The sequence below is a fragment of the Zophobas morio genome, unplaced genomic scaffold (assembly GCF_036711695.1).
Source record: "Zophobas morio isolate AGI-343-1 ecotype UQ-CSIRO unplaced genomic scaffold, CSIRO_AGI_Zmor_V1 ptg000007l, whole genome shotgun sequence".
NCBI classification, from domain to species: domain Eukaryota; kingdom Metazoa; phylum Arthropoda; class Insecta; order Coleoptera; family Tenebrionidae; genus Zophobas; species Zophobas morio.
In genome coordinates this window covers 8,882,745-8,902,706 of record NW_026972112.1, presented here as the reverse complement: position 1 = coordinate 8,902,706, position 19,962 = coordinate 8,882,745, and the positions used below count along the sequence as shown (strand labels likewise).

The 19,962-nt window shown below is 29.2% G+C and overlaps 1 protein-coding gene across 1 annotated transcript in view; it reads left to right on the top strand.

Annotated features, from left to right (window-relative positions):
- LOC135124429 (S phase cyclin A-associated protein in the endoplasmic reticulum) overlaps positions 1–19,962 on the top strand; it is a 98,698-nt gene that overhangs the window by 67,224 nt on the left and 11,512 nt on the right. The window contains exons 8-10 of the mRNA XM_064049482.1: positions 4,329–4,494; positions 10,024–10,215; positions 17,378–17,581. Of these exons, the coding sequence (XP_063905552.1) occupies positions 4,329–4,494; positions 10,024–10,215; positions 17,378–17,581 (562 nt within the window). The remainder of the gene's footprint in view (positions 1–4,328; positions 4,495–10,023; positions 10,216–17,377; positions 17,582–19,962) is intronic.

Here is a 19,962-nt window from a genome sequence, read left to right as displayed (position 1 = left end):
AAATATTTGAAACACCAAAAAAAAAATGACGAGACTGAAAAAATATCAAAATTCAAGTTATTAAGAGAAAGATATTTCAAAAAAATAGGTAAATAAAATAAAATTTTTAAGTGAAATTTCTAAGAAAAAAAACCTTGAAGTCCAAACTTAAAGAAAGTTTAAGGTCCTTCAAAAATTGATGTCTGGAACAAAAATATCAAAAGGCATTCGAAGACAAGTCGAAATTTTGAGAAATGCATACAAATTTGGAAAAAAGTGTATCATATGAAAAATATAATCATTAAAAAAACACATTTTAGAAAAAATCTGAACTGTCGAGGACAGACTCGATGTAATAAAAAGTTCAAAATTAATAAAAAATCTTCAGAAAAAAATTGAAACGCAAGAAATAAAGACGAGATAAAAAAAAATTAAGTTCTTAAAAAGCAAGTATGATGAAAAATTTAAAATTAACAAAAAAAATCTTCAGAAAAGATTTGAAACACCCAAAAAAAAATGACGAGACTTAAAAAAAATATATAAAAAATATCAAAATTTAAGTTATTTAAAGACACATATTTCAAAAAAATACATAAATAAAATCAAATTTTGAAGTGGAATTTCTAGGAAAAAACCTTGAAGTCCAAACTTAAGCAAGTTTAAGGTCCCAAAACTTTGTCTGGGACAAAAATATCAAAAGGCTTTCGAGAAGAAGTCGAAATTTTGAGAAATAAATACAAATTTTGAGAAAAGCGTATCATATGAAAAATATAATCATCAAAAAAACACATTTTAGAAAAAATTCTGAACTGTCAAGGACAGGCTCGATGTAATAAAAAGTTCAAAATTAATAAAAAATATTCAGAAAAAATTTGATACACAGAAAATAAAGACGAAATTAAAAAAAAAGATCAAAATTTTAGGTTCTTAAAAACCAAGTATGATGTAAAATTTAAAATTAACAAAAAATCTTCAGAAAATATTTGAAACCCCCCGAAAAAATGATGAGACTTTGAAAAAATATCAAAATTTAAGTTATTAAGAGAAAGATATTTCAAAAAAATAGGTAAATAAAACAAAACTTTTAAGTGAAATTTCTAAGAAAAAAAACCTTGAAGTCCAAACTTAAAGAAAGTTTAAGGTCCCAAAAATTGATGTCTGGGACAAAAATATAAAAAGGCATTCGAAAACAATTCGAAGTTTTGAGATATACATACAAATTTGGAAAAAAGTGTATAATATGAAAAATATAATCATTAAAAAAACACATTTTAGAAAAAATCTGAACTGTCGAGGACAGACTCGATGTAATAAAAAGTTCAAAATTAATAAAAAGTCTTCAGAAAAAAATTGAAACGCAAGAAATAAAGACGAGATAAAAAAAAATCAAAATTTTAGGTTCTTAAAAAGCAAGTATGATGAAAAATTTAAAATTAACAAAAAAAAACCTTCAGAAAAGATTTGAAACACCAAAACAAAATGAAAAGACTTTGAAAAAATATCAAAATTTAGGTTATTAAGAGACAAATATTTCAATAAAATGGATAAATAAAATAAAATTTTGAAGTGAAATTTCTAGGGTAAAAACCTTTAAATCCAAACTTAAAGGTCCCAAAACTCGATGTCTGAGACATTAGGTATATTAAAAGGCTTTCGAAAAGAAGTCAAAATTTTAAGAACTAAATACAAATTTTGAAACAAGCGATTAATCTTATGAAAAATTTTGTTTAGAAAAAAATCTGAACTGTCGAGGACAAACTCGAAGAAATAAAAAGTTCAAAATTAATCAAAAATTATTAAACAAATTTGAAACAAAAAATAAAGACGAGATTTTGAAAAAAAATCAAAACTTTAGGTTCTTGAAACCAAGTATTTCAAAACATTAAATAAAATAAAGTGAAAGTGAAACTTCAGAAAAATGCTAGAAAGATAAAAGAGAAGATGTTGAACAATAAATCAAGACGAAAATTTTTGATTGGACCTTAAAACCTTGAAATCTAAACTTAAAGGAAATTAAGATCTTAAGACATTTGATGGACAAAAAATCGAAAGACCTTTTTTTCTGTTTCCACATGTTCTAGAATGAAGTTATATTTTCGATTAATGAGTACATTAATGATTTGGGAATATTTTTAACAAAAGTTCGACCGATTGCAGGTAATCACAAATAAAAATCGAGTGTTCGGGTTTTTTTGTCTGGCAATGTATATTTAACGCAGATAACCACCGGACAGATATGTAGATATTCTCAGTTTCTGAGTACATGCCTAACTTCCACTGTTTAGGTTTATAGTTCGAAAGAATTCAACTATTAGCACGCTCAGATTAGAAGCATCAGTGGATAAAAGAAAATGAACTTTAATTTTGTCTCTTCAGCGCAGAGAAGAGTACTAATTTAATTAAGCACACTCAGTTTGTTTTTCCCAAAAACTAGATATCTAGCGTAAACACACAGACATTTTAAAAACATATTTAGTAATTTTGATTAACGATTTACCATACTTCTAATAATCTTAACATATTTGCAAGACTTCAGTTTTGCAATTGCTCAACACATATTCATAAACTACAAATACAGGAACATGTTAATTGATAAAATATAAATAACATTTATATTTAACACAGAAAACTTTGAGGTTGCGTCATTAAATTGTTGGTGGGGATGATCAGACAAATATTCCTCACATACATATATATATTTTGACAGACGGGAACAGGAGATCTCTTTTTTTTTTCATACTCTAGCGGTAATGAAACGTCGAGAAAACATGAAAGTAGCCCTTTGGAAGTCTAAAAGTTGTATTTCAGATTAAAATACATAGACGCATATCATTTTAAATAGGGTCACTTAGTAAATTTTGAGATGACGCCGTCAACATTTTGGTGAGGATAGATACAAAAATTGGGGTTAGTTTATCTGGTAAGCTGATAACCGCAAAATCATTGCAAAATTTAAAGAAATTAGTTTAGAAGTTTCGAAGTAAATTGTAAAATATAAAATTGAATTTAAATAAAATCGCCAACAGACGAAGTAAACGCAGACGGAAACGGGAGACTTACTTTTTGATTTCCTAGTGGCCATGAAATATCACGGTATCCTACTACCTGGTTCTAGAATGAAAAAAAGCGCTGCTTAATTATTTTTGATAACTGTGGTTTAGAATAATTTTTTAGATACTCGAGTTCTGTCCGAGGTGAGGCGAAAATTTGTAACATCATTCAAAAAATTTGCTTTTTTAGTTCTGTCAAGGATTTTTCACATTTTATGTAATCATGAATTAAACAGATTAATTAATACAAACTTAATTAAACTCTCTTATTAATGGAAATTACATTATTACATAATCTATCATTTTTCTCTCCATGTTCATGTAAAAAAATCATTGTGAGCTGTTTTGATGTAAATTTCCACAGACTGTCTAATTTCTGAACCAAAAGTGACTCCTTTAAAAGCGCCTACAACATCATTATTTGATTTTTATATTCTGTCCATGAGCCACATAAACTCAAATTTACCCACTTGGGCCAACTGACCTAGTACGAGCCCTCGTATAGCATTATCGGATAGTTGTATAAAAACCAAATAAATGCGCTTCCATAATGTACAGATTTAGAATATTTTAATGTAAAAAATATTCATCTACTAGTCCATATCTACTATAATTTTTGATAATTTGAACTTAATTACCCGGACCTACACCTCAAGTCTGATTTCAAGGTTTGCATAAATGCTTTAATAACAATAAATTACTTCGACTGTTAAAAAAACTGCATTTTTAACTTGATGGTCAGTCTATTTAACTAAAATTAGCGAGCAATAAGTTAATTTAATTTGATGATCTTCTGTTTTGTTAAAAAGTATACATATACCATATGCGCACTATTTTATTATTAAGTTTTTTACACAAACTTTATTCAATAACTAAAGAAACGATTATATTAAATTACAGTCTTACTTTTTATAATACAACTTTTTCTCTTCACCCACGAACCCCTTAATGTCTTCATTAACTTCATTAACACCAACAGGTAGCCCAATCTACCTGCGGCCTTATTCTCATTCTCGCTAGTGTGAATCAAGTCCAAAGGGACCGAACCGAGCATATGTGTTCTCAGTCACATCTGTCTCGTTAACTAGCCATCTCGCAATGACCGTTCTAATCTGATAAGGTGTATAAGTTATGTCGGCATGTGTGGGAGCCTTGGCACATGCCGCACTTCAGCCGACGGTTCAACCCACCCTATAATCACATTAGATGTGTCATCTGCAGCCTCTTAGCGCCGCTTTTACTCGTGACACTACCCATCCGAAACACATGCCCTAAATATATTTTTTCTCGTTTTCCCAGCTTTTGCGTGTGTGTCGGCATCGTCGAGCAGCTTGCCCAATGTTGCCTGGCGGTGCGAGGGCCCGTGTACGACGTCCCTCCGGCCTGTCTCTTCCTGTTGGCCGCTCTGGAGTTCCTGGCCGCTTTGGCGGATCATTGTCCGGAGGATTCGGATCCTACGCATCTAGTAAGTAAATTTAAAAGTTACTAGATGGTAAATTAGTATTAGTTCTTGTGTTAGATGTGCTTTATAGGACGTTTGCGTTTTTGTCAAACATCAATCAGTATGAAATAGTTTGAAGTTTTAAAATGCAGCGCAGCTTAATCCATAGCATTTCTAGGATCTAGAATTAGACTTCTATTCGTATAATGATTGATAATAATTTAAATACAGAAACGTTGCTTCCTAGTGGTAAACCGGAAACAATAATTAACTATCGGCCTTGTTTTCTAATTCAGACGATTCATGACCCCTACAGTACGAAAAAATAGGTTTTCCGCACTGCACCTATCCAAATTGATATACGTGTCGTCGCAAAAAATGTCATCACAAAATTTTGCAGTGTAAAAACTCATTTGAAACAAACGCATATCATGCTTCTTTACATTTACATTTAACAGTACTTTTATTTTAACAATATTTTTATTTTAACTTATACGGGTTCTCATTAAAAAATAAAATCAACAAAATCAAATTTTATAATTTTTCGAAAAACCTGGATTTAATTTACCTTTGAATAATTTTTTTGATATCACAGGTTTTCGTTTTTTCTTTTCTTCATTTTTTCGATAAATTGTTTCAGTTTCATAGTTTTTAATTTTTTCAAGTTTTCGATTTGCGGTTTTTGAATTTTGCAATTTTTTGATTTTTCAATGTTGCGTTTCCTCAATTTTTCAAGATCTTGATGTTTATTTTTCATTTTCCCAATTTTTTAATTTTCATTTTCTCGATTTAATGTAACAATTTTTTGTTTTTTTCAATTTCTCGACCTCAAAATTTTTCAATTTTTCGTTCTTTCAATTTTCCAGTTTGTAATTTTTCAATTCTATAATTTGTCAGTTCTACAATCTTTCGATATTACTTTTTTTTCGATTTTTCATTTTCTCAATTTTTAATTTTTCGATTTTTTTATTTTTCATTTCCTCAATTTTTCATGTACTATTTTCTCCATTTTATATTACAAGTTCTCATTTTTGTTTAATTTTTTTAATTTTTCCAATGTTTCTTTCGCTTTTCTAATTTTTCGTTTATGCCATTTTTAAAATTTTCAATCTTTGTTTTTTCAATTCCTCGATTTTCCAATTCTTAAATTTTTCGGTTTTGCAATTTTTGGATTTCTTAACCATCCGATTTTCCGATTTCTTAATTTCAATGTATTTCCATTTACAATATGTATTTGCTTTTTCGATTTTGCACTTTTTCGATTTTTCAATTTTTCTTTCTTCAGGTTTTCAAGTTCTTCATTTCCAATTTTTGATTTTTCAAAGTTTTAATTTTATTTAATTTATTCCAAATTCCTAGTGTTTCGGTTTTACACTTCTTCGTTTTTTTTTTTGATTCTTCAATTTTTCAATGTTTTTTTTATTTGAAAAGTTGAAAAATCGAAAAATTACAAATCAAAAAACTAAAAAATCACAGGAATTTGAAATTGGGAAAACTGAAAAAAAAATTACAAAATCAAAATTTTCAATCTTTGTTTTTTCAATTCCTCGATTTTCCAAATGTTAAATTTTTCGGTTTTGCAATTTTTGGATTTCTTAATCATCCGATTTTCCGATTTCTTAATTTCAATGTATTTCCATTTACAATATGTATTTGCTTTTTCGATTTTCCAATTTTTGATTTTTCATTTCCTCAATTTTTCAAGTTGTCGATTTTTATTTTTCAATTTCTCGATTTTCCAATTTTTAAGTTTTTCAGTTTTGCAATTTTTTGATTTCTTAAAAATTCGATTTTCAGATTTCTTTAATTTTCAATATTTCCATGTACAGTATTTTGTTTTTTCAATTTTTCTTTCTTTAAGTTTTCAAGTCCTTCATTTACAATTTTTGATCTTTCAAAGTTTTAATTTTATTTAATTTATTCCAAATTCCTAGTGTTTCGGTTTTACACCACTTCGTTTTTTTTTTATTTTTGATTCTTCAATTTTACATTTTTTCAATGTTTTTTTTTTATTCGAAAAGTTGAAAAATCGAAAAATTACAAAAAAAAAATTAAAAAATCAGAAAAATTTGAAAATGGGAAAACTTAAAAAAAAATCACAAAATCGAAAAAGTGGAGAGACAATTTTTTGATTTTCCACTTTCCATCGAAAAACTGAAAGAACGAAAAACATCCAGAAGTTGGAAAATCGAGAAACTTAAAAAATAAAAAAACAATGAATCGAAAAATTGGAAAGAAGGAAAAACGATTCGAATCGAAAAATTGGAAAACCCAAAAATTTTAAAATCGAAAAATTATAGATTCGTCAAAATTGCAATGTAGGAAAATTGGAACATCGAAAGATCGGAAAATTGAAAAATTAAATATCGAGAAATTCAAAGATTAAAAATCGAAAACGCGAGAAATCGAATAAATTAGAAACTTTTAAAATCTAGTAATGGAAAAATGAAAAAAAAATTAAAATCGTAAAGTTGAAAAACCGAAAAATAAAAAACTTTAAAAATAGAGAAGCAGAAAAAGAAGAAATGAAAAATAAACAATTGGAAAATTGAAGAAACTAAAAATTAAAAACTCGTGAAATTGCAAATATTTTAAAATGAAAACTCGAATGTTGTAAAATTGAAGAAACAAAAGAAAAACGAAAAATTGAAAAATGGCAAATCGGAAAATTGTAATTGAAAAAAAGAAAAAAATTATAGTCGAAACATTGAAAAAACGAAAACTTAAAAAACTTTAAAACCGAAATACCAAAAATTGAAAAATTTCAAATTGAAAGACGAAAAATTTTACAATCAGACTATTGAAACAAGAAGAAATGAAAAATCGCAAATCGAAAAATTGAAAAAATTGAAATTGATAAGGGTAAAAAAATTTTAAATCGTAACATTGAAAAAACGAAAAATTAGAAAATTTAAAAGTAGAAAAACTGAAAAATTGCAAAATCGAAAATTTTCATATTAAAAAAAGAAAAATTGTAAAATCGGGATATTGAAAAAACAAAGCAGAAAAACCGAAACGAAAAATTACAGAAATGAAAAGTTGAAAAATCTAAAAATTCACAAATAAGAGAAACAAAAAACCCAAACGAAAAATTGCAAATCGACAAATTGAAAAAATTATAAATAAAAAAAGGCAAAAATTTATAAAATCCGAAATATTGGAAAAAGAAAAATTAAAAATTCTAGAAGTTGAAAAACCAAAAAATTGGGAAAATTCATATTACGAAAAGGAAAATTATAAAATCAGTGTATTGAAAAAATAAAGAAAATAAAAAACCGAAACGGAAAAATTGAAAAATTTGAAATTTAAAAGTTGAAAACCGAAAAATTGCAAAATCGAAAATTTTCATATTAAAGAAAGAAAAATTGTAAAATCAGAATATTGAAAAAACGAAACAAAAAAACCGAAACGAAAAATTGAAGAAATGAAAAATTGCAAATCGAAAAATTGAAAAAATTGAAAATGAAAAAACAAAAAAAAGCAAAAGTTAAAACATCTAAAAGTTGAAAAACCGAAAAATTGCAAATCGAAAAATTGAGAAAATTCAAAAATTGAAAATGTTTACATTTAAAAAAGAAAAATGACAAAATCATAATATTGGAAAAATAAAGAAAATAAAAAACCGAAATGAAACATTAAAATTTGAAAACTCTTGAAATTGCAAATTCAAAAATTGCAAAATTTAAAAACTGAAAAAGTTGGGAAATCGAAAAACTGAAAAATTTAAAAATGAAAACCCGAAGAGTTATACGGATGTCATAAAATTGAAGAAACAAAACAAAAATGAAAAATTGAAAACTTTCAGTTTGAAACTCCGTGGTTTTAAAAAGTTTAAATTGAATTGAAAAAATAAATTATAATATCCAAGCATTGAAATATCAAAATATAAAAATAAAGAAAATAAGAAACCAAAAGGAAAAATTGAAGAAATGAATAATTGCAAATCAAAAATTTGAAGAATTGGAAAATTGCAAATCGAAAAATTGAAAAAATTGAAAATGAGAAAACAAAAAAAAGCAAAAATTAAAACATCTAAAAGTTGAAAAACCGAAAAATTGCAAATCGGAAAATTGAAAAAATTCAAAAATTCAAACATTTTTACATTGAAAAAAGAAAAATGATAAAATCATAATATGTATTGAAAAAATAAAGAAAATAAAAAACCGAAATGAAAAATTAAAATTTAAAAACTCTTGAAATTGAAAATTCAAAAATTGCAAAATTTAAAAACTGAAAAAGTTGGGAAGTCGAAAAACTGAAAAATTTAAAAATGAAAACTCGAAGAGTCATACGTATGTCATAAAATTGAAGAAACAAAAAAATGAAAAATTGCAAATTTTCAATTCGAAAAATTTAAAATTGAATTGAAAAAATAAATTATAATATCGGAGCATTGAAATCTCAAAATATTATAAAACTAAAGGAAATAAAAAACCGAAAGTAAAAATTGAAGAAATGAATAATTGCAAATCGAAAAATTGAAGAAGTGAAAAGTTGTAAATTTTTAAAATTGAAAACGAAAAAAGAAAAAATGATTAAATCGGAACAATAAAAAAACTAAAAATTAAAAAATTTAAAGTTGAAAAACCGAAAAAATACAAATCGAAAAGTTGAAAAATTCAAAACATGCAAATTTTCATATTAAAAAAAGAAAAATTATAAAATCAGAATACTGAAAAAATAAAGAAAGAAAAACGAAACGAAAAATTGAAAAATTAGAAATTCAAAACTTATGAAATTGCAGATCGAAAAACTGAAAAATTTTAAAATGAAAACTCGTAGACTTATGGGTCATAAAATTGAAGAAACAAAAAATTATAAAATCGGCACATTGAAAAATCGAAAAATTGTAAAAATAAAAAAATTTAACAAAAAATTGCAAAACGAAAATTTGAAAAATTGAAAAATTTTCAAAATTTAAAAACTGAACAATTTTATTTTTACCTATTTACCTAAATGAAAAAAAAAATTCAAAACATGCAAATTTTCACATTAAAAAAAGAAAAATTGTAAAATCAAAGTGTTGAAAAAATAAAGAAACAAATAATCCAATCGAAAAATTGAAAACATGAAATTGCAATCGAAATTTTGCAACATTTAAAAATTGAACATTTAACAGTTGGAAAATCAAAAACTGAAATATTTTAAAATATAAAAAAAACTTCTGGATTTTTCGGTCAGCAATATTTCGGTTTTTCAACTTGTAGAATTTTTAAGTTTTCGTTTTTTCAATGTTCTGATTGTATAATTTTTTGTTTTTTTTTTTAATATTTTTTTTTTTGTTTCTTCAATTTTACAACATTTGAGTTTTCATTTGCATTCATTTTTTATAATTGAAAACTCGAAAAATAGAAAATAGAAAATCTGAGGACAAAAAAAAAACAGATAAATTGAACTTTGAAAAAAATATTTTATATTAAAACTTTTATAAGAAACAAAAATTGCAAAAAAATTGTATACTTATTTAAGAAAGCTTGATTCGTTCGGCTGTATTTAAGGGAGGGAGTTTTGTTGATAACCTTGGACCATTTTTTTTTTTTTTCTTTTTTTCAGGTGAGTACCCTCCACGGTACCGAGCTGCTCGGCGCCGTCTCCATGCTCTACGGCACGCTCCTGCCCCCGGACTCCTCTCCGCGCGTCGAGGGGCAGTCGCCTCCGATCATCCCCGCCCCCTGCCTCGGTTTAGCCACCGCCACGTTCAAGCTTCTCCGCCGCATCGCCGAACTAGATCTGATCAAGTTCCAGGTCAGTACTTTTCATTTCCAATTCGTACAACATCAAAATCAACACGAATTTGCAAAGGGGAACGAACGTTGTTTACAGATCGGCCTCTAACCATGTTTGCAGTAGATGATACGCCGCCGCTGCTCGCGTTTTAATTGAATCAGTTTGCTTCCAATTGGAAATTAGCTTTGTACCGAGTTGAAGTTAATTTTGTGGGAGGTCTCTGGGGCCGAGACAAGAGACGGCAGTATCGCCATAGAGAGAGGCTTCCTTGTTTGTTTGGTCGTGTATTCTCTAATTAAACCCGTCTTGTTTCTTTTGTTGTGTCAACACTGATGTAATTTTCATATCGTGCTCGGTTTTAGGCGGGATTGTTATTGGAATTGTTTGTTTAAGTGGTTGCTTCTGTTGCTTGTTTCGCAGGAACTGAGATTTTAAGGAAACGTTGCGGAATTGATGCTTTTTGTAAACGAGATAATGAAAGATGGTTATTCTAACAAGCGTTCCGGAATTTCGAGTTTGCGGGGGTTGTGATCGCTCTTAAACAACGTATTTGTTTTTATTTAGCATATTTCTTTAAATATGAAATCAAATTGTTTTTTTTTTTCGTAATTGAACTGTCAGCTCTCTGTTACCAAAAATGATATTAAGCTGATTTTTTGTAGTTTTATGATGTCTCGTTCGTCTTTAGGATGTCATCGATATTAAAACTGCTCACTAAAAGGTGACAACATCTCAGAATAGTGCTAACTTAATCCCACGTTAAATTTAGAGTGGAACATGGTTTTTTAATTCGGGTAATCCCTTTTTAAAATTTTATACAAATAGTAAAATTTGGTTATTTGTTTTTACTTCCCAAGCGTACGCTACGAAATATTACAAAGAAACACCGATGTCGTATTTTGTCGGCGTTTCATAAATAATGGAATATTATGTAAAAGTAGGACCTCCGTTTCTATTTGTTTAGCGATTTTATTAGGCGAGGGATATCTGAACAGATTGTTTTAAAATTTTAGATCTATTTGTATCAATAGGATGTAGATGACAAAACACTAACTAAACCTTACATAAAATTATTAAAATAATTTTACTTTTTATCTTAAAAATTACGAAATCGATTTTTTGGTAGTATAAAAAGTTCTTGTGAAAATGGAAACTGGTTAAGAGTTGATTTGTTCATTGCTTCCAAAAATCTAATGACTTCTATAAATCGAAATCTACAAGAAAATGTCTTCAGATAGTTTTCAAAGGGTGCTTGAAAACGATAAAAAAATTCATGGGGAGGGGGAATTGAAAATTTAAGAATTTTTTAAAGTCAAAAAATTCTGAGATAGATCTCACAAATGGTCCAATATTTTTCAGTAAATTCGTTTTGAAAATGAATTTACTGAAAAAAAAAATTTAAATACATATTTCATATTCTACAAGAAAATATCTTTGGGTGGAAATTACCCAAAGACATTTGCCCGAAAAATGCTAAAAAATTTGTGTACCTATAGTTTTTTAAATCTCAAATTTTTGATTTTTGAAAAGTTGCCAAGAAATCCTCAAAAAATTCTCGATTAGTTGATTCGAAAAATGTAAAGTGTTGGTCCCATACCAAGGTTTTCAAAAAATTCGGTTTGATATTGAATTTTTTTTAAATGTGGATCTCGAAAATTGTCTTTTTACAAAATCTGCAATAAAATAATTGTCTTTAGGGTTTTTTTCGAATGATGCTCGAAAAACAGGCAAAATATTCATTGAAAAATTGAGATTGTTGAAAATTTCGCTAAAAATTCGATTTCATAATGATTTTTTTTTTTTGTCTTGAAAATAGTCTGTTCCAATTTTAACGATTTTGTAAATATTGTTGAAATTTTCGAAGAAATGGGACCGAAAACATACTCAAAATAGTAATAATTCCTGACCAAGATTTTCAAAAAGTTCGATCTCATAATGATTTTTTTTTTTTTTTCGAAAATGCAGTTGTTCATTTTATCGATTCTGAAAAAATTGTTGGAATTTTCGAAGAATGGAGCCGAAAATAACTTCTCAAGCCAAATCGACAAGAAAATGTATGAGTCATTTTCGAAAAGTGTTCTAGGGACGTATTCATAATTGAAAAATTGTATAAAAATCCTCAAAAAATTTTGGAATACAGATCTCGAAGAGCTGATTCGAAAAATATAAAGTGTTAATGGCCCTCGATCAAGGTTTGCGACAAATTCGGTTTGACATTGAAATTTTTTAAATATCTAGAAAAATTTTCGTTTTTCATTTAATGGATTCTGGAAAAATTGTTGGAATTTGGGAAGAAATGGGGCCGAAAATAACTTCTCAAGTCAAAATCTACAAGAAAATGTCCTTGGGTAATTTTGGATGAGTTAAAAAATATATTTGGGAGTATAAGACATTGAAATCTTCGAAAAGTTGTCTAAAAATGTTCAAAAAATTCGGGATTATAGATCTCGACGACCCGATTCGAAATATAAAATGATCCCAGACCAAGGTTTTCGAAGTATTCGGTTTGATACCGATTTTTGTCAAATACAAAACGTCATTTTTCATTTTATTGACTCTGGAAAAATTGTTAGAATGTCAAAAAAAATGAAGCCAAAATTAACTGCGACAAGCCGAATTCTACAAAAAAATATATGCCTTTGGGTAATTTACAAATGATGCTCGAAAAACGGTCAAAATATTCAAGAAAATTGAGATCTTTGAAAAGTTGCCTAAACATTTAAAAAACCTGATATATAGATCTCTACGAGCTGATTCAAAAAACATACCCCAAGGTAATAATGGTCACTGACCGAAATTTTTGAAAAATTCGATGAGATAATATTTTTTTGTCGAAAATTGCCATATTCCATTTTATCGATTCTGGAAAAATTGTTGGGATTTTCGAAGAAATGAAGCTAAAATACCTCCTGCAAGCCGAAATCTACAAAAAAATAAATGCCTTTACGTCATTTTTGAATGGTGCTCGAAAAACTGTCAAAATATTCATTGAAAAATTAAGATTTCTGAAAAGTTGCCTAAAAATAAGTAAAAATGCGATAGAGATATAGATCTCTACGAGCTGATTTCGAAAAACATGCCCAAAATATTAATAGTCCCTGACCAAGATTTTCGAAAAATTCAATTTCATAATTTTTTTTTTCGAAAATACCATTTTTCATTTTATCGATTCTGAAAAAATTGTTGGAATTTTCGAAGAAATGTAGCGGAAAATAACTTCTGCAAGTCACAATCCACAAGAAAATGTCCTTCGGTAAATTTACGAGGGACGGTTACAAAATTCATTGAAAAATTGAGATTTTTAAGAAGTTGCTTAAAAATTGAACAAAAAATCTTCTCAAGCCAAATTGACAAGAAAATGTCTGAGTAATTTTCATCATTGAAAATTAAGGTTTTGAAAAGTTGTCTAAAAATCCTCAAAAAATTTTGGAATATAGATCTGGACGGCTTGTTTCGAAATATATAAACTGTCAATGGCCTTTGACCAAGGTTTTTGGAAAAATTCGGTTTGACATTGAAATTTTTTAAATATCATGAAAATTTTCATTTTTCATGTTATGGACTCTGGAAAAATTGTTGGAATTTTCGAAGAAATGAACCCAAAAATAACTTCTACAGGTCGAAATCTACAAGGACATGTCTTTAGAGAGTTTTCGAAAAATGATCAAAATATTCATTGGAAAATTGAGATTTTTGTACATTTGATTAAAAATTCTCAAAAATTCTGGAATGGTCCCAGGGCAAGGTTTTCAAAAAAAAAAATCGGTTTGATATTGAAATTTTTTAATATCTCGAAGGATTCTGGAAAAATTGTTAGATTTTCCGAAAAAATGAAGCCAAAATAACTTCCACACGTCGAAATGTACAAAAAAATAAATGTCTTTGGGTAATTTGCGGACTGTCTTCGAAAAAGGTCAAAATATTCATTGAAAAGTTGAGATTTTTGAAAAATTGTTGAAATTTTCGAAGAAATGGAGCCGAAAATAAGATTTCGAGTTAAAATCAGTACGAAAATGTCTTTAGGTAATTTTTGAAAAATTGCTCTAAAAATAAAAAAAATGTGGGATATAGATCTCTACGAGCTGATTCAAAAAACAAAGTATTATCAAGATCTTCAAAAAATTCGTTTTGATAGTGATTTTTTTTTGTCTGGAAAATTGTCGCCTAAAAGTGCCCAAAAAATTTTCTCCATAAGCTAATTCGAAAAACACGACTTGTTGATGGTCTCGAACGAAGATTTTCAACAAAGTACTATTTGAAAATGATTTTTTTAAATAGATACCTCAAAAATTGTCATTTTTCATTTTCTGGAAAAATTAAAATGGAAAATTTGAGATTTTTAAAGTTTTCTAAAAATCCTGAAGAAATTCTTCGACGGACTGACTCGTTTTTTTTTTTTTCTCGAAAATGGCCATTTTTCTTTTTATCGATTCTAGAAAAATTGTCAGAATTTTCGAAGAAGTGCAGCCGAAAACAACTTCTATAAGTCGAAATCCACAAAAAAATGTCCTTGGGGAATTTTTGAAAAGTAGTCGAGGGACGTTCAAAAAGTTCATACCTGGGCGTAAATTTTGAAAAATTGTATAAAATTAAAAAAAATTTCGAAAAATTGTTTGATGTTGATTTTTTTTTTCAATTATCGAAAATTGTGATTTTTCATTTTATGGATTCTTGAAAAATTGCTTGAATCTTAAAAGAAATGAAGTCGAACATAACTTCTACCAGCCGAAATCTATAAGAAAATAATTAAATGCCTTAGGTAATTTTCGAATGATGTTCGAAAAACGGAAAAAATATTCATCGAAAAACTGAGATTTCTGAAAAGTTGCTTAGAATTAAAAAAACGCTGGGATATAGATTTCGAAAAACATATCCGAAGTTATAATGGTCCCGGACCAAAATTTTCGACAAATTCGATTTGATAATGAATTTTTTTCTCGAAAATGCAATTTTCGAAGATATGAAGCCGAAAATAACTTCTAAAGTTAAAATCGACAAGAAAATGTCGTGAATAATTTTCGAAAAGTGTTCTAGGGACAGTTAAAAAATTCATACGTATTCATCATTGAAAAATTTAGATTTTGAAGTTATCTAAAAATCCTCAAAAATTCTGGGAAATAGATCTCAAGGAGCTGATTCGAAAAATATAAAGTGTTAATGGTCCTTGACCAAGATTTTCGAAAAATTTCATTTTTCATTCTATGGATTCTGGAAAAATTGTTGGAATTTTCGAAAAAATGAAGCCAAAAATTACTTCTTCAAATCGAAATCTACAAGAACATGTTTTTAGGTAATTTTCGAGGTGTGTTCGAAGAACGGCCAAAAAAATCATACTTGAAAATCTGACATTTTTCAAAAGTTATCCAAAAATTATCACAATGATTCGAAAAATATAAAGTGTTAATGGTCCCAAAGTTTTCGAAAATTTGGTTGGATATTGATATTTTTTAAATATGTCGAAAATCATCATTTTTCATTTTATCGATTCTGGAAAATTGTTGAAACTTTTGACGATATGAAGCTGAAAATAACTTCTACAATTCGAAATCTAAAGAAGATAAATAAATGTCTTTGAATAATTTTCGAATGGTAGGTACTCGAAAAACGATCAAACTATTCACACTCAAAGTAATAATGGTCCTATCTCTAAAATTGCCATTTTCTGAAAAAATTGTTGGAATTTTTGCAGCAATGGAGCAAAAAATGACATCGTAAATCAAAATCTACACCTTCGTGTAATTTTCGAATTGAAAAATTGAAATTTTTGAAAAGTTTCCAAAAATAAAAAATATCTGGGTGATAGATTTCGACGAGCCGATTCGAAAAATACAAAGTGTAAATGGTTACAGTCGAAGGTTTTCGAAAAATTCGGTTGGATAATTTTTTTTTTTTAATTTCACAAAAACTCATTTTTCATTTTATTTCTTTTGGAAAAATTGTTAAAATTTTCGAAGAAATGAAGCCGAAAAAATTCGTACAAATTGAAAATGACCTTAGATTTCTACAAGCTGATTCGAAAAACATTCCAACAAACAAGTAGTAATGGTCCAGAACAAGATTTTCGGAAAATTTGGTTTGATAATGATTTTTTTTTAATGACGTCATCATAAAACCTTCAAATTCAATCGTATTTAAAATGTTCGGAATGGTACATGGCAAAAAAATTACGAATGAAATAGTTTATTGTAGTGATAATCAAAAATGATTAATCTTTTGCTGGAAATATCGTATCAATGGTATCAATGTTAAACTATAGCTATCTAAATTAAAGTACTTTTGTACTAACAAAAAAATCCAAGAGGAGTTTTGTGCGTTTTTCGCAAGAACAAATCCCCACCCCCAAATATTTACACTGGATTTATCTTCAACTTTTAATTCAATGTACTTAGTTCATCAAATAAACGCATAAAGTAAGTATTAAATAAACATATTCTTTTAGTAAGTAATAATATTTGACCAAAGATCACTTAAAATAACTTATTTAAAAGCGAACTTCAGATGATGACGTTGATTTTACGACATCAACTTTTCCGGGATTTCGGCCTTCTGTGTAATAAGCTAAAGCACAAAGTTGAATGATAAACAAGTGTCGTTCATTACATTCACTTAGGACATTAATTAAAAAACTGCGGTCGTTTTTACACAAGAACATCGTGCCATCATCTCGGGCCGTTGAAATTAAAAATTAAAACTTACAGAAGTTGTAGTGTCACTGCAGCGAGTGGTTTTTTCAAGCTTTTATTTGTTCATTCCATTTATAATTCCTTCTTTTGCTGATTTTTTGATGGATTTATTGAAAGAAAATGAATTTTTCATCGTTGCTTAATAAACAATACGAATGATTAACATAATAATGTAGTCATTTTTTTTTGACTCATAATCCGCGTCCCTATTTGCCTACTCCCTGTCGACCCATAAGTTTGCACAGATGACCTAACCTCCGCGCGTGAGATTGATATGTGTTCATTGGCGGTCCCGCCGCACTTGATTAACCCCCATGGGATGGAGCGTGTGTCCCGTAAAGCACGGCCGATCCTCCAGAGACCTCTCCGTCCGTAACTAACAAACCGACTGTTGGGTTAAACTAAGACACACAATAACCACAATTCAATTTTCCCGGCCGAATGATAGATCGACTTCTCCCGCTCGCTCCTCATTTTTTCTCTTTTTTTGCTTCCAGGAAGTGCTCGGTGCCGAGGGTATCTCGTTACAGTTCCGCCACATCGCCAGCCATTTGATCTGGTGTTGCGCCCTCCCCACGATCGCAGCCTCTCCGAAAAGCAACGGGAAGGACGCCGCTGCGGAAGCAGGTGCCCATCAGGATCTCCTCCACGAAGTCGTAGCCGTCACTGGCTACTTCGCCGTGGAAAATAACGAGAATCAGGTCAGTTTTGATTGGCGTTAAAAATCCATAAATCAATCGTGACCTAAATTGACAGGAAGTGTGAATACTTTTTCTGATATACGTGTCGAGTGAGGGGCGTAAGGTGGCAAGGGGTTGCGTAATGGAAGAAATTAGGAGGTATCGGTGTCGGGGGTGGATTTCAGTTTATGGGTTTTTAAATTAGTGCGACGATAAATGATTGCGTTTAGAAAAATTGATCCCGTCGTGGTGTCGTGTGGTGAAAATTAACATGCAAAAATTGATTCTAGTTGAATTTAAATTCAAAGTTGGATTAAGTTCTACAAACAAAGTGTAATGGGTTAATGATACAAATTCACTGTAATCCACAGTAATTCAGTTAGTTCAGTCTAAAGCTCAATTGATTCAACAATTCTTTTCTGAATGCAGCTGTTCTGATCAATTTCCCGTTTGTTAACTTCTCGGTTCATTTGCTTTGGAATGAGCTTACGAAGTATCTGGATACATATGTATTAGGGATAGTGAGCATTTTGAACCACATTGAAGGGGCCATTTTTTGCGTTTTTTTCAGTTTTGCTTGATTATATGTACATACGGAAAAGTGTTTACTGTACTAATTTTAACAATGTACTCAAAATGTTTTTGTTTCGCAGTGATTAGTCATGATTTTCACCAGCTTTCACATTCGATGCTAATTAGCCAGGCAATAAATCCTCACGTACCTGTAAATAACTCACTCAGCGATGTAATATTCCGATATCATCATTAGCGATAACCGTTTGCGTGTCACTACTTACCTGTTAGCTTTTCCGCGCGCCATTTAATTCCGTTTCCGGTCACACGGACTGGACACGTGTTACTACCACCAGCAGGTAACCCTCCAAGGTGACGTTGGATAATTTCCATGTTATTATTGTTATTAATCATTGAACTAGGATATAATGAAGGAACTATACTGACCGACAAAAAACCGGCCATCCAGTTTTTGTTAGTACTTTCTTAAATTAAATTTAATTTAATTTTGTATTTATTTGTCTCCTTTTTTTAATTGATTTTTACATCCTGTGTCAATAATGAATGGTTCTTTAATAAAATAACAATCACTAGTTTAATTAATTATTTTAAAGAGGTTTTGCGAAATATTTCAGGGTGGCCGTTTTTTTTGCGCTCGGTGTATATTACGAACGGGAAAAAGCCACCTTTTGGTAATTCTGAATTTAGAAAAACTTTCCCGAAGAAGAAAAGTTGTCGCTTGATCCATTATTGCAAAATGTCGTATGTGTATTTTCTGTCACGAAATCGAAGACTTCAACGTGAAAACTGAAACTTTTGAACACGGAATTCGAACAAAATGGCCTCCTTTTTCAAATCTGAGGCGCTTTACCAGAGGCAGATGGGACTTGTGAACCGAAGTTTTACTTCATTTAAAAGTATAGAAAATTCTCGATTTTCATATAGTCCCACCAGCCCCTGTTCGTGATGTCTTGTCTTTGAAATAATAATTTGAAAGAATCTTAAGAACCCTTGTAATGTTATGTTTTTAAAGTAATTTAAAAGAATCTGGGGAACCCCTTGTGTTTTATTTTTGTAGTTGTAAAGAATCTCGGGGATTCCTTGTCTTGTTTCTGAAGTACCTACTTACTTAGTAGTTTGAAATAATCTCGAAGTCCCGCAATCGATGAAGCAATTTACAAGAATCTGGGAGATCTTTCTATGTTTTGTCCTTTAAGCAGTGTATTAGACCCCTTGTGCTTGTTTTTTAAGTAATTTGGAAGAATCTCGGAGATTCCTTGTCTTATTCTTGAAATAATTTGAAAGAATCTCAGGAACCCCTTGTCTTTTAATTTTTAAAGTAGTTTAAAAGAATCTCGAAGACGCCTCGTGTCTTGTGAAGTAAGTAATTTGAAAGAAACTGAGGTTCCTTGTCTTGTTTTTGAAGTAGTCTGAAATAATCACGTCCCGCAATCCGTGAAATTGTGTGTTTGAAGCAATTTAAAAGAATCTCGGGGACACCTTGTGTTTTATTTTTGAAGCAGTTTGAAAGAATCTCAGGAATCCCTTGTCTTTCATTTTTTAAGTTGTTTAAAAGAATCTCGGGGATCCCTTGTCTTGTTCTTAAATTAATTTAAAACAATCTCGGAGACCAGTTGTGTCTTTTTTGTAAAGTAAGTAATTTGAAAGAACTGGGAGACCCTTTGTGTTTTGTTTTTGAAGTAGTTGGAAAGAATCTTGGAGATCTTTCTGTATATTGTTCTTAAAGAAATTTATTAGAATCTTGGGAAGCCCTTTGAAAGGATCTCGGGGACCCTTTGCGCATCTTGTTTTTGAAGTAATCTCGGGAACTCCCTGTCTTTTGTATTTTAATAATTTAAAAGAATCTCCGGGGGTCCCTTGTAATGTTT